This window comes from Beta vulgaris, chromosome 9 (genome assembly GCF_026745355.1).
Source record: "Beta vulgaris subsp. vulgaris cultivar EL10 chromosome 9, EL10.2, whole genome shotgun sequence".
Classification (NCBI taxonomy): domain Eukaryota; kingdom Viridiplantae; phylum Streptophyta; class Magnoliopsida; order Caryophyllales; family Amaranthaceae; genus Beta; species Beta vulgaris.
The window spans coordinates 1,683,633-1,697,989 of NC_079210.1; the positions used below are offsets into that span (position 1 = coordinate 1,683,633).

Below are 14,357 nucleotides of genomic sequence, written 5' to 3' on the forward strand. Positions count from 1 at the left end.
TATACTTTACAACCATAGTCCATATATCAGCCCGCATCTTCCATACCTTCCCCGCCTAATTACGTAGATAATCCCATTTGTATATAAGGCAAGCGCACTAGCTCCTTCAATAAGATGATAAAAAAACACATAGATTTTTCGCTTTTTCTAAACTCCAACCCAATCTCCAGGCACAAGCAGTTCCTCTAATGAACTCTACCTATCACTAATCAGGCTACCAATCTAAGGTTGCTCAGGAAATCTTTCGACAACGTTGTCCCAAAACATGTTAGATTTCTATATAATCTCATGATTCTCTATTCAAAAGGAACAAAGTCATGTTGTTCGCCAAAAGTTGATAATGTTGTTTGCAAAGCCCTTCAGGTTGCCCCATAATGATGATTTCTGCAGTTTCTTATCTTCAGTCTTCTGCAAGGTAGACTCCCTGAAAAACGCAACGGAAGATCAGTCTTTTTAACGTCTATCGGTTTAATTGCATAGTACATAGAGGTGACATGCAAAAAGTAAGCTGTTATTAATATCAGAACTAAAGCAATATACCCAACATTATTATCTGATATTTGCCTTCTGAATGAACTACCAAGGCATGTACCCATTCATATCTTAAGGATGAGGTTAAGGTTGAGGTTGAGGTTGAGGTATCTATGTTTTCATCAGAAATGTCCATGAGGAAAGGAATTCACCAATCCAATATATTATCCAAAAACCTCACAGCATCACCCAATTTGATCCCTGAAAGTAATATACCAATCTGGATCAATAATGTTCGACTATATAGAAAAACATTGTGATAAGGCAGTGATAAGTGACAGAGGTAAGCCAGTATAAATCAGAGAGTTATGGCAGCAATACCAGAATACCAAACATCACGTCCGTTTGACAAATTGAAAGATCCCACTCCATTGTAGCTTAAGTTCTTAAAAACCTATATTAGAATAAACTTTAAAGATAATTTTAGCATATTATTATTTATTATCTTATAAAGGAACAACAATTTTTAAACTTTCTTGTGATAAAATTGTCAGTTATACTTTATCTTTAAAGTCATATGCAGATTCTAACTAATTTAACAGTATCAAAGTGTCATAACTGTCAACTGATGTGGCAACACAACAATATTCTTACACCTCTAGGCTCTAAGAGAAAATAACCTATGACTTTCTATAACGATTGGATTACATCAAGCATCAGCGTTAATCCCTTTCCTTTTTGCAACTTAATGGGAGGAATCAACGAAATCGATTAAGATGAGGAATCATGTTGTATGTTGTTTGCAAATGATATTATTTTGATGGATGAAACTTGAGCTAGAGACTAGAGTTAATGTTAAATTGGAACGATGGAGGCAAAGGTTAAACTAAGTCGGAGTAAAAATGAGTACTTCAAATATCGCTTTAGTACCCGAAAGGAATCAAGCGATGATGTAGAAAATTTGGATGGCAAGTATTCATCCATGACTGATTCTTTTTAAGTATCTTGGGTCCATTTTATAAAAAGAATGGTGATATTAACCAAGATGTGGCTCAAGAATCATCCAGATGGCTTACATGGAACTAGAATGTTGTGTGACCTGAGTATTCCTTTTAAGTTGATGAGGAAATTTTGTAGGACAATTATAAGACCAGTGTTGTTATATGGTAAACAGGGTATCTAAGAAGACACACTTCAAGAAGGTGGAGTTACAAAGACATGTATATTGAGATGGATAACTAAGGGATAAAATTAGGGATGAAGATATCCGAATAAAGTTGTGTCATACACATTGAGGACAAATTAAGGGAAATTGTCGATGTTGGTTTGGGTGTAAGACGGAGACTGCAAGATGCACCACTACGAAGAGTGGAGTGCTAGGATTATGAGGATCTTAAGAGAGGTCACTGAAGATGACGTGGTTGGAAGGACTTAGGGAAGATATGAAACAATTGAATTCACATGAGGTGATTCTCATTTGATGATTGCATGGAATTACATTTCTGGTTCATGTAGCCAACCCTACTTATGGGATTAAGGTTTTGATTAATAACTAGGTCCAAAATCCTTTCAGTATGGCTCAATCATACAAGGTTTTTTTTTGCCAAGGGATGTTGGGTTGTACCTATGAAAATCATAGTAATAATTATGTAAAAAGTTGAATACTCCCTCTGTCCCCAAAAGATTGCAACATTTGACTATGCACGGTTTCCTAGATTTGTATTTGGTCACTTATATCTTTAATTGTATTTGAAAAAAGATATAAAACTTCATTTTTTAGTAGAATACGTCAAGGCAATTCAAACGAGATCCCACATGACCATGTTTATAATTATGTTTTAATAAGATTTACAATCAAAGTTTATAAAGTTAGACACTAAATAAGGAAATGATGCAATCTTCTAGGGTTGGAGAAAGTAATAGATAATCTACCTAACATGGTACTCCCTAGTCCCTCCCTCCGTTGCATAATGAAGTGTACACTTCCCTCATGTGGACATGTTATTAAGAAGTGGACAATTCTACAATTTTAGGAAAGTTTTTACGATATCTTATTATGATGAAGTCCATGTGCAACACACCCTCACCAATAATTGTACTTTATGCCTCATGTGCAACACTCTCCAATCTGCTTGTACTTTATGTCCTAACCCCCAATATTTAATAGTTTTTGAAAAGAGGAAGCTCAAATCATCAAGCAATCAATTCAGGTTTTCTCTCTGTTAACTTCACAGAGGTTTTTCTCTATATTTTTCTCTATTGTAAAATGTATTACAATGCTAATCTCCTGCGGCTATACATTTCTACATCCTGAATATATACCAACCTAGAGAGTAAAACCTAGAGCAGTGCTATACAAAAGGACAAAACCAAATCAGCCTAGGATCATAAATAAGGTACAGCTCATAACATGACAAAATAAAGGCTGATGTAACAGCTATACAAAAAGCAAATATAATAATCACACAACAACAGAATTGCATTTCTTTACACCCCCCCCCCCCCCCCTTCAAGTTGGAGCTGATGTAAGAAGGCCCAACTTGGAGGATAGATGATTGTGTTGTTGTTCACCCAAGGCTTTAGTCAGCAGGTCTGCTAGTTGAAGGAAAGATCTGATGTGGAGAGGATTCAGGAAACCATCTAGGTAATGATCCCTTACATAATGGCAGTCAAGTTTAAAATGCTTAGTTCTCTCATGAAACACAGGGTTGTGGGAGATGTATATGGCTGCTTTGTTGTCACAGTATATAGGTATGGGTTTAGGAATATGCAACTTCAAATCTTCTAGTAAGCCATCTAACCATACTAGTTCATTGTTGGTTTGAGACATGCATCTATACTGTGCTTCAGCTGAAGACTTGGAGATAGTCTTCTGCTTCTTGGCCTTCCAAGACACAAGGTTCTTGCCAAGAAATACACAATGGCCTGTTAAAGATCTTCCACTATAGGCACATGTGCCCATCACAATAGGCTTCCAAGTTCACATCAGAGTCAGTGTGGTAATATAATCCCCAATCAATAGTGTCTACCAAGTATCTTATTACATGCATTGCAGCTTGTAAGTGGGGCTTCCTAGGACAAGCCATGAATTGGCTAAGTTGTTGGACTATGTGATATCAGGTGTGGTGAGGTTTAGGTAAAGAAGCTTTCCAATAATGCTCCTGTAGAATTCAACATCCTCTAATACCTCACCTTCATCTAATTCCTCGTATTTTTGTTCCTTTTGTTTTCTTGTTCTTTTTTTCTTTTTGAATGATTAAAAAAGAAACTAACTAGCTATGCTGAACTAAACTAAGAAAACAATAAACTATCTAAAGAGTGAGAGAAAGATATCATATATCATGCTCTATTGATCAATCATTGTTTCATGCCCATTTATAATCCAAAGTCAAAACACAAATATGATGATACAGGGCAAAGGGAAACAACTATTTAACTTGACTTTCATTATCTAATGAACTCTATCTTTGGTTGTGAGGTATTTAAGAATTGTATGTTGGTTGACATTTGTTGGATGGAATTGGTTATTGGTGTGAATAAAAAAAATAAAAGAATTTGTGTACAAGGAAAAGGACTCCGCATTATTATTTTTGGGTCCAAGTTGTTATTCTCCTCTATCCCTATTAGCTAGTAGCTAAAGTGTAAATTTTTTGAAAATGAGACAAGCAAGACTTTTCATGAAAAGTAAAAAAGAAAAAAAAAGTGAAAAACATTAAGTTTAAATTCTTTGCTTGGATTTTATGAAAGGAGAAAGGAGATGTGAGAAAAGAAAATTGGTTGTAGTTGTATTGAAGTTTAATATATTGTGTGGATTGTTTCATCAAAGTTGTAGTAATACTTCACTTTCTTGACCACCACATCTCAAATATTTATTACACCTATTACCATGAGGCCTATTACAACATTTAATGAGTCATATGATTTGTTTGCATGTATAGTTATCAAATGTGGAGAGGTGGTCCAAACCTATGGACTAACTTGGTGGAGTTTGGCAATTGACTGTCATTGATCACCCTTCAAAAGTTCAAACACATGAGTACGAAAGTTGGGATGGAGTACATGGGGTTGGATGAAAGCAGTCATGTGCTTGGAGAGTGTTTTACAAATGAGTGGAGAACCCCCTTGTGAGTTCCTTCTCATTGATTTGTAGTACATATCTAGTTACCTCTTTTGATTCTTATCCCTGATTGGTACTCATTTGTTGAGTTTTACATATTGTGATTTGTGGTGTACTCCCTCCGTCCCATATTACTCTGGACACTTATCAAGGCCCGTAGTTTTAGATGATAAGTTGTTGTTTGGTTATCAATTGTTATTTTACTGAAAAGTAGATGTAATAGGAGTTAGTAGTTAGTAAAAGTAGTATTATTTTATTTTAAGGAGAGAGAATGCGGGCCGTGGTTAGAGTTGGTAGGTAATAAGAGTGGTATTATTTTATTTGGAGGAAAGAGAGTGTGGGTCAATTGTTAAGAGATAGAATGATTAAAATAATAGTGGGTCATATTCCAAAAAGAAGTGTAAAGAGTATTCTGGGACAGATAAAAGAGGAAAGTGTAAAGAGTACTCTGGGATGGAGGGAGTACCTGATGACCTCCCGGCCGGGCGGAGTCCTCCCTGGCATCCCGGGCGGGGCGCTTTTTACGCCAATTTTGAAGCGCGTGTTGCGCTGGTTATTGTTTTAATATAAATACTCCTTTAAGTGGAAAAAGACCACATTTTCTTATTACTATTCAAATCATTAGTTTTCTAAGCCCTCTTATTCTCTCAAGAACCCTAGTTTATTATACTTTGCAAGCACATTCAAGATATCAATAGAGTAATCGTTTACAATATTCGTTCTTCAATTGGTATTTTGTCTCAACCCTTACTATTCCCTTTTTAATTCTTCCTTGTTATTCCGTCATGTTGCTTGCTTATTTAATTGTGATTATGTTTTCCCCAATTATGTGTGAGTAGTTTATTTTCTAGGGATTAGGGGATCTATGTATGCATATGAGGGATTGATTGAATGATAATTTAATTAATTGTTTGACTCTTGCTATTGAGCTATATATGTTAATCTACAAGTTAAGCTAATTGTGTTTATTATTATTGCAATACAAAGTTATAGATCGAGAGGTAGGACCGTAGGATTTTGTATAGGCTCTCAATAGCAGGCTTAGCGATCTATGACCATGTGAGAGCGGCTTAGTGAGTTTCGAGGAAGATAATGTTCGGGATAAGTTACATGTGCCCTAGTTAGATTGATTTGTTGAGTTTCTTCCTGAATTGCATACATGGTGAACCGTTTCTTAGTCTTCCCCTTAATTGATATTTGTGACTTGATTATTGCTTAGTTCAGTAAACCAACCCTTTTCATGTGATTTAGTTAATATAATATTAGAGTTTAGGCATAATAGTAAAGTTATCTCCTTGTAGATTTGATCCTAACTCCCTGACTACTAGTTAGTGGACCTTAGGTTTATTTTTTTTTAGATGATACGACTTTAGCCCTCTGAAGTATGCAAAGAGCGGGACTACGAGAGGGGGTTGGGTGGGTGGGTGATTCTCACACGTGGGATTTAAGAGAAGTTGTTGAATATAGAATCAAAAATTGCAAGACTTGATCTCTTAACCACCCCCCCCCCTCCTATTCTTGCCTAATGGAAGAACAAAGCTTGAAGAATTGGTTTACGTCTAAAAAAATCAATTCCTTATTGTTTACTGATACCAAACCAAAACAATGTTACCTTGCAACTTCATAAGATTCAAAGGCTTTAGCAGAGGCCTCATCTACTTCCACGTACTCTGATCTGTTAGATGTATCAGTAACTATAGAAGGATGACCTGGCTTTGCTGGCAATCTCAAATCATCCTGAACACAAAAGCTTGTAAATATTAGAATAAAATTGAACATTACTTCTTAGATTAAGTTTATTTAAACAGCCCCTCAAAAAAACACAAGTTTCTTTAAACAGAATTCTCCATTGATGAAAAGAACATTCAATATAATCTAGCATCCAAAAAGGATAAAAAGCAATATCAAAAATATCAGACTGCATAGTCAATAGACTAAAGAATTCTTAAATAGGTCTAGCACAAACATATTAGAGCCAATAAAACAAATCTTCTCCCTGGGTGTAGCTACCTGAAACCAAACATAGTTTCAAAATATACTATTTCACCCTGTTATGAGATCGTGGCAGAAGCATGACAATGTCGTACGAAAAAAATACAGAAACTTAATGGGAATAAAAAAGAACGCCTTTAAGGGATTTTGAAGGGTTAATATCTAAAGGAGTCTACTAAAACTTCTCCAGCGACAACAGTTCTATAATAAAGTGTCCAAGGAAGTCCATTTATGCATCCTTAAATCTACTAATCAAATGAACACCACTATAAGGAAAGCATGAACCATAAATTTTTTTAAAAAAGTGAATATTCATTTTGATAATATGAGAAATATAAGGAAATATGCCACACATATTTAATAGTTCAATACATAAATATCTTTCTCCCTTTAATCTCCTCCCTCAGATTCTACTCCTCCACATACGGCCACCTCATTCCACTTCTACTATAATAATTAGATATTATATCTGTGCATTCTCGCTGACTTAATCTCCTCAAAATTCTGCAATCATGTCAAGTCAGTCAAGTAAGAAGTGAAAGTTTGTTGCTGATGATAAATTCTCACGGACTTCCTCCAATTCTTCTCCTCTTATTCGTCATCATTGTCGTCGCTAACTCTGATCGGGTGAGAATTCCGTGCATGATCAACCCGAAAATGCTCTACCCTCTGAACTGTATGTGTCCCAAAGCTCACTCCGAATCCTACATCAGTCATATATCCTAAGCTTCTTCACACGTACATTTCCATCATTCCCACTTAGTTCTACTCAGTTTGAAAACAATTGACCAAGGCATTTCTCCAATGTTCAAACATTCTATTTATACCTTTCAGAGTTATGCCAATAATGTAGTCTGTAGACATACACCATGACAAGTCACATTGCATTGGCCTGGTAAGCTTGTTCACAACTTTTCTCAAGATGAAAAAACTAACAGTATAATTGTGCTAAAAAACTTCACCTAGTTTTCTAACCCTAATATAAGCTCTTCCAAAATTATATTCAATAGCTCAGATACATTCAACGGGATATTTTTAGCCTCCAATGAACTCTATGAAACCTCTGTGTACACAATCAAAGGTCCTTGTTAGAAAATTGAATTCATGAATAGATCATTGTTGTTGTCTCTACATTCGACAATACTCCATTAGGCGTCCCTATGCCTAACACATGAATGTAAGTTCTCAACGTCTTCTCACCCACCTTCTCTAAATGAACCTCATTTGTTATACTTCCTCCATTTCATAATAAGTGAAACACTTCCCTTATTTGGAATAGTCATAATAAGTGCAACCAAGCACTAAATGGTAAAAAAAAGTTCGCTCTTATTTCAAATATGTTACCAAAATGCAAGAGTGGACCACAACTTTTTTTGCTTCATCACTCTACTTTATTGTGGTCCCAACTTTCTCTCCCTACATTCCTTGGTAACTCCCCGCTTTCTCTATGTTTCACTTATTGCGAAACGGAGGAAGTAAATTTTAAAAAAAAACTCCATTCTAGTACAAAGGAACTGTACAATGCAGAGCCTTTTGACTAGCTTTCTCTCTTGAAGAATATTGTTCACAATGAAAATTTTACTTGACAACTACGATGGGTATCCTAGTCAGCCCCTCTGCTCTACCTTTTCACTCACAAGTCCATCCATACCAGACAATCTTTTTGTTACTTTATTTCCTTGAATGCACTAACAAAATTACCCTGGTTCCATTTATACTTTGATGCACTCATGGAATTAAAACTCTCCCGTTCCGTTACAGAACGGCCGTTCTGTAACGGATTTTGGATTTGCCGTTCCGCGAAATCCCGTTACGGAACGTCATAATAAAATTCACGTACTTCTCGCCGCGTCGTCCGTTCCGTAACGCGAACTCGCCGCGTTAGAACGCTTTTATTCCCGTTACATCCGTTCTTTTGAAACATTGGCCAAAATTTTTTATGATCTAATTATATAGTTGAGGAAACATGATATTCTATTAGATTTGATTATATTATGTTGTAATAATGCGTCATAAACTATAAAAATGAAAATAAGGTTAAAACATATTAATGTGATTTTTTTTAAAAAAATCACGCCGCGTCGGCCGCGAAACGTTCTATTTCGCCGTTACAAGCCGTTCCCGCGACAACGCGACCGTTCCCGCGAACGCGACCGCGAGCGCATTTTTTTTCCCTGGATGCACTCATCTAGCGTAAACAACAATCATTATTTTGCTTACCATTAGTAAGTTTCTCTTATTACTGGTTTTTTTGTTGCTATCATAACATTTAAGAACTTAAGAGAATAGTAGGAGTATTAGTAGCTGAACTACAAATAGGGAAATATTTCTACTTAAATCAAAAGCTTTCCCTTATAGATACCTAATACGCTGCATAATTGATAATACTACCTTCGTTCCTATTTGATCTGGTTTACTTTTCACTAGAACCAAGAAAAGAGTGAAAGAGGAGAGAGAGGAGAGGAATTATGAAAAGTGGGGAGTAAGAAGTACAAAAAGTAAATAAAAAAAATTGAGGAGAGAGAAAGATGGGGTAGGTGGAGGGTTTTAATTGGGTTAATTTATTTGGTGAGGTGCCACATGGGGGGACAAAAGTGGGGAATAATAATTGGGCATGTTACCTTATATAGATAAAGTAACAATCTAACCATTAAAAAGGAACGGCTCGAAAAGGAAAGTGTGTAGATTAAAAAAGAACGGAGTTAGTATTAGTGCTCACACAAATATAAAGAGAGATTTTATTCAAAAAAAAAAGCTTTAATTCAAGAGAGTGCACTTTAGAAAACATACAGTTGAATAAGAAAATGAATACAAGTGAAGCATAACTCAAAGAGAAGTTGAGAGCACAAATATGACTTTGAATCTTACCATTGTCACAACTTGATTTGATGACGGGTTCTCCACCGTACTTGACATATCAAGCATTTCTTGGCTTTCCATAATTCTACTATCTTCACCCATTTCCTTACCAGCAAATGTCTTGTCATGCTCTCCCACAAAGTCCAGGTCAGCCTTTTTCTCACTACTCGAAGGATATTTGGCTGTTTCTTCAAGGTAATTATTCGTTTCTGACATATCTACCATCTTTTGACAAATGTTTTCATCCACAACCTCTTCACAGCTTAGATCACATCCTGCTGCAGTACCATATTCCTCCACAACAGCAATACTATCATCTGACACTTGACAAGCAGTAGTAACTCCAGCATCAGAAATCCCATTCCCTTGAGCTGTTTGCCATATACTGGAGTTTGCAGCAGTGGCCAAAGCAGATGAACTGGGATTGTGATGCAACTCTTGAAGAATAGTCTTCACTGTATAGTAACTGCCACCCACATGTTTCTGTACATTTTTTGCTAGTGGGAATTTTCCAGCATTCATCGACCTATACCTACAATGGCATAACCAGGTCAACTACTAACAAGGAAAGTCTTCCAAAGAAATATAAAATCATATAATACAAAATACGTTCCTGAATATATTAGAATGACTTAATAGGTACCTACATATCATGACAAGCATGTATTTCAATTATGATGTAAAAGAATATGATACTTTGTTCTGTGTACTTTACAGTTTCCATGGTAAAACAGTATAGTAGGAAAAAAGTGAGATCGTTTGTATTAGGGTCAATTTATAACAAGGACCATTCTTAATGCTTCGTTCTACAGTGAAGTCCCATCCAATCCTAGGAGCAAATATTGTATTGACATTAATGGTTCTAATGTTGAATAATCTGACTTCTGATCAAGTGACCTCTAGCAACATTTAAGCAACCTACTTAGTCACACCACACCTCCATCTCCAACCTAATTGATTGATGAATCTCATACTCTTAATTTTAGAATTTCAGTTTATCAATGTTGATAACCAGGGAAAATCTGAAGAAATTGTCAGATGATCAAACCGAGTGACTTCTGAGACATTTCATCAATTCCTTAGGTCCAAAGCTATAATTTATAATTCTTTCAATAATGTGAATGTAATTGAATCCAACAAACCCAAAATAAACCACCATAAGCATTTAGCAGATACCACAAGAAACATATCGTTCAACCAGAAAGCCTGATCTACATAACTGAAACTTGAAAGCCAATGTTTATGGTTATGATAACCAACCACTTAGCTAAGGAGGTACAAATCATCAGACAACAAAGCTGTCAAAGTGAAAATGCATACAATCGCTGTCACTCACAGTAAACCAGAAAAGGTAGCCTTACCTCACAAAGTGGCTGGGAAGGCAAATTTCTGATGTGCCTAAAGCTTAAAGAATGAACAAATCCAAATATGCAAAAAATTCCAGGCTCGTCATTTAGGTTGATACTCGAAAGATAAAACAGCTGCACTAGAGAAGTCCTTGGGTCCAAAATCTAAATAATTATCACCCTTATTCAAACTTACTCATAACTCAAGCTTTCAATGAAATGACGTCGAAAGATCCTCAAGCACTGCGTGCTACCTGACCTATGTAGGAAAGATTTATACTAGTTGGAAGAACACAAATACCATCTCTCTAAAAGATGTAATTACAATAGACAGAGAGAATTGATCTACTTGCTGTCTAATGAAAGAAAAACATTATTCCTTAAGTCAGCTTCAAGAAAAACTAATCCTTTGACTCTCAAATATCAAGATTAATTCAAAACAAAGACCAATACATTGATTATATTTGGCTTTGTTCAAGACTTCTACAGAGACATCACAGCCATTCCCAAGCTCAAACATTGCAAAGACATTCAAGATTCTAATAATGGAGAATCAAGTAAGGGAGAGAAAAGTTACGAAAAATATAGACCAAACCATACCAGACCTTTCTATTTCCGCAGTTCAGACCAAACCAAATCACAATAGAAAAATTCAAAAATATCACATCCGATTTTAAATCAGATGAGATCACATCAGGTGAAGAAAACATCGCCTTAGGCCCTGTTCTTTTGGATTAAAAATCCTGAACTGAATTTAATGGAGCTGATTCAAGAATTGACAAGAACTAAATTGGAAAACTAAGTCCAAAAGAAGAGGGCCTTAGTCAGTATTTGCACCACACCTCCATTTGCTACCTGATTGACATATGACTCTTGTGATCTTAAATTTCATTTCTCATAAGTATATACATAGACACCGTATGTCAGTATCAACCAATGAAACCCCAAGAGATTTTCAGATGATCAAACTAAGTATTAATCTCCCGCAGCACCATAACCGATTGCTATTTCGAGGCTAAGAAAATGAATATACAAGGTAGAGGATTGAGACATTTCACTGGTTCATTATATCCAGAGCCTTGATTTTTCAATTCTTTCATTTACATGAATGTAATTCAATCCAACAAACACAAAATTCTCTCTCCATCTTCCCTCCATAATAATTTCGATTCAGTGAAAAATTAACACCCTTCATCTTAATTAACAGCAACAATATAGTATACCCAACTCTCTTCAATACTCACTTGGTTATTATTAGTTTACCCATTTTGACTTTTGACACTCTTCGCATACATGACTTTGACTATCTCTTCTAATTTGTACCTAAACGAAAAATATAGTCATGATCAACTTATTGTAATTTTTTCTTATTGATAATTAGAAATATTAAGGTTCAAATTAGTACCTCAGCGAATGTGCTCGAAATGGGTAAACTAATTAAAACCGAAGGGAGTAAACAAAGAAACAAACAACCAATTTCAAAGTTCAAATACCCTTTTATTAAAACACAACCATATAACAAATCATAAAAGCGGCTTTCATTTATCACTCAAACAAATATAGCTTACTTTTTCACATAATCTTCAATCATAGCTTTTCTTCGAAGTTTAGACAAAGATCTCTTACTGATTGTGTTCTCAACAATGGGGATTTCACGAGCAGCAGCAGTACACAATAACCTGCGTTGAAGCCATGCATCTTCTGCAACATGCGATTTCCTGAGTTCCAAAACTACTGCCCCAAATCAAACAACAACAAAAAGTAAAAAATGGTGTTAATAAATCACAATAACAAGTACAAAACAACTATAAAATAAGACAAAAGTAAATGAGAAGTTATGTTGGGTAAATTGATTTACGAGGGCGAAGAAGAATGCGAAAACGATGATTATTTGATGAGAAGAGAAGTTTGGAAGTCGTCATGAAAGAGTAAAACTGTGCGAATGTTAGAAACGCATGAGCGGGACTGCGGGAAACACATGAAATCAGAGGGTTGCTGCAAAATGGTGTGTGCTACATATACTATTCCCATCCTTTCTTTTTAATAGTTACACTTTTACTTCTGACATTATTCATAAATTTTCTTTTGATTATCGATTTGGGATTAAGAGAAGATATACTCATATAGGATCTTATTCGATTCGTCTCGATTTATACTTTTAAAATATAGACAATTTATTTCTTTTACAAATATAAAATTAAACATATAAAGGCTCAAACTAGTGCATCGACATGCGTGAAAAGTGTAAGTGTACTAACTATTATTTAAGAACAGAGGAAGTAATATATGAAAAGGTATTCCTAAACAAGAATCGTGTTACATCGTGCTATCTATTAGAGTGTTTAGTTCATGCACTCCACATACAATTAAAAAGTTAGAAAATGTATTGTATACGATTTAATATCACGACTTCAAGCTTGTATACTAAAGTCTTAACCACTAAACCAAGTAATATTTTATGTTATAATGTTAAAGCAAACTACTAATAAATGAAAATTATAACTACCCGGGGCTTAGCCCGGGAGTAAAAACTATTCCTAATTATTCAACGAGATTTGTGAATAGCGAAAATGCCGCAGACGCACTTTCATTTAGTGTTTTTTTTAAGCTAATTCACTTTCTAGTTAGTTAATGCCCCAATGGTTAACTACTAGCTAGCCATTTAAATGAGCTTCACTTCCTTAATTAATCTTTATAGACCAATTATAAAGTCATGACAGGGAAATCTTCATTAGTTAAGTCCCTAGATGTCTTATGGTTTCCCAAATATCTAATTAGGTGTATATGTCTTCCTTCAAAACTTGTTTGCGTCTTCTTTTTCAAAACGAAATTCAAAATTAAAACATATACACTGATATAGTCAACTTCGTGCATATCCCGCATACGCAATAAAAATATGTCTACATGGTTCTAAGAGTCAGGGGGCCATCCTTAGCCATCCTGGTTCCCTTAGGAAGGTCCTGAATAAAATAAAAAAAGGAAATTTCCTGAGGTACCCTTGAGGTTTGGCTTAATTCTCAAAATACCCTTATTGAATTTTGAAGTTCAAAGTTTAAGTTTCAAGGGTATCTGAGGAAATTGTGCACTTGAATTTCATTTTATGATAAGGGTATTTTGTGCCCAAATACAAAGTTCAGGGGTATTTGAGGAATTCCCCAAATGTGAGGGGTAATTTGAGAATTACGTCAAACCTCAGGGACACTTAAGGAAATTTCCCAAAAAAATATTGTCGAGGCGAGCAGTCTAAAATTGGACTTTGAAAAATATTAATCAACGCTTTCGGCCATTCCCAAGGGCCCGAGTAATGAAGCTTGTGGTATGCTAACTAGGGTCGTGGGATGACATTTGAAGGTATTCTCATGCCGTGGAACGAGCCTATGACAGCCTCCGGAGCCATTTAGGGTGGAGCAGGTCGGTGTTGTTGGTGCAATGCTAGCCAACAAAAGGATATCGATTTCGAATCATTAGAAGGCCATCCGTATGCATTCTTGAGCCTTGAGAAAGTTCCATATGAAAAACGTCTTCGGGTCCTTAGCAGCCCAAAATTGATACCTAAATGGACAAAATTAGGC

General features: G+C 35.5%; 1 protein-coding gene across 7 annotated transcripts; it reads right to left on the bottom strand.

Moving 5' to 3' along the window:
- LOC104902598 (uncharacterized) lies at positions 1–12,787 on the bottom strand. Of its 7 annotated transcripts, XR_791381.4 has the most exons (7): positions 12,644–12,787; positions 12,354–12,519; positions 9,449–9,971; positions 6,201–6,325; positions 853–925; positions 541–732; positions 1–424 (listed from the first exon to the last, which is right to left on the bottom strand). XR_791381.4 is itself a non-coding variant. In XM_010690423.4 (5 exons), the coding sequence occupies exons 1-5, from the start codon at positions 12,705–12,707 to the stop codon at positions 316–318; spliced, it is 984 nt and encodes a 327-aa protein (XP_010688725.2). In that variant the 5' UTR covers positions 12,708–12,787; the 3' UTR covers positions 2–315. The 7 variants fall into 7 exon arrangements, 4 of the variants coding, with proteins under 4 accessions (XP_010688725.2, XP_010688723.2, XP_048492114.1 ...); XR_007269616.2 differs by lacking the exon at positions 853–925 and having other exon boundaries at positions 593–732; XR_002040838.3 differs by lacking the exon at positions 853–925.
- Positions 12,788–14,357: the final 1,570 nt, after the last annotated feature.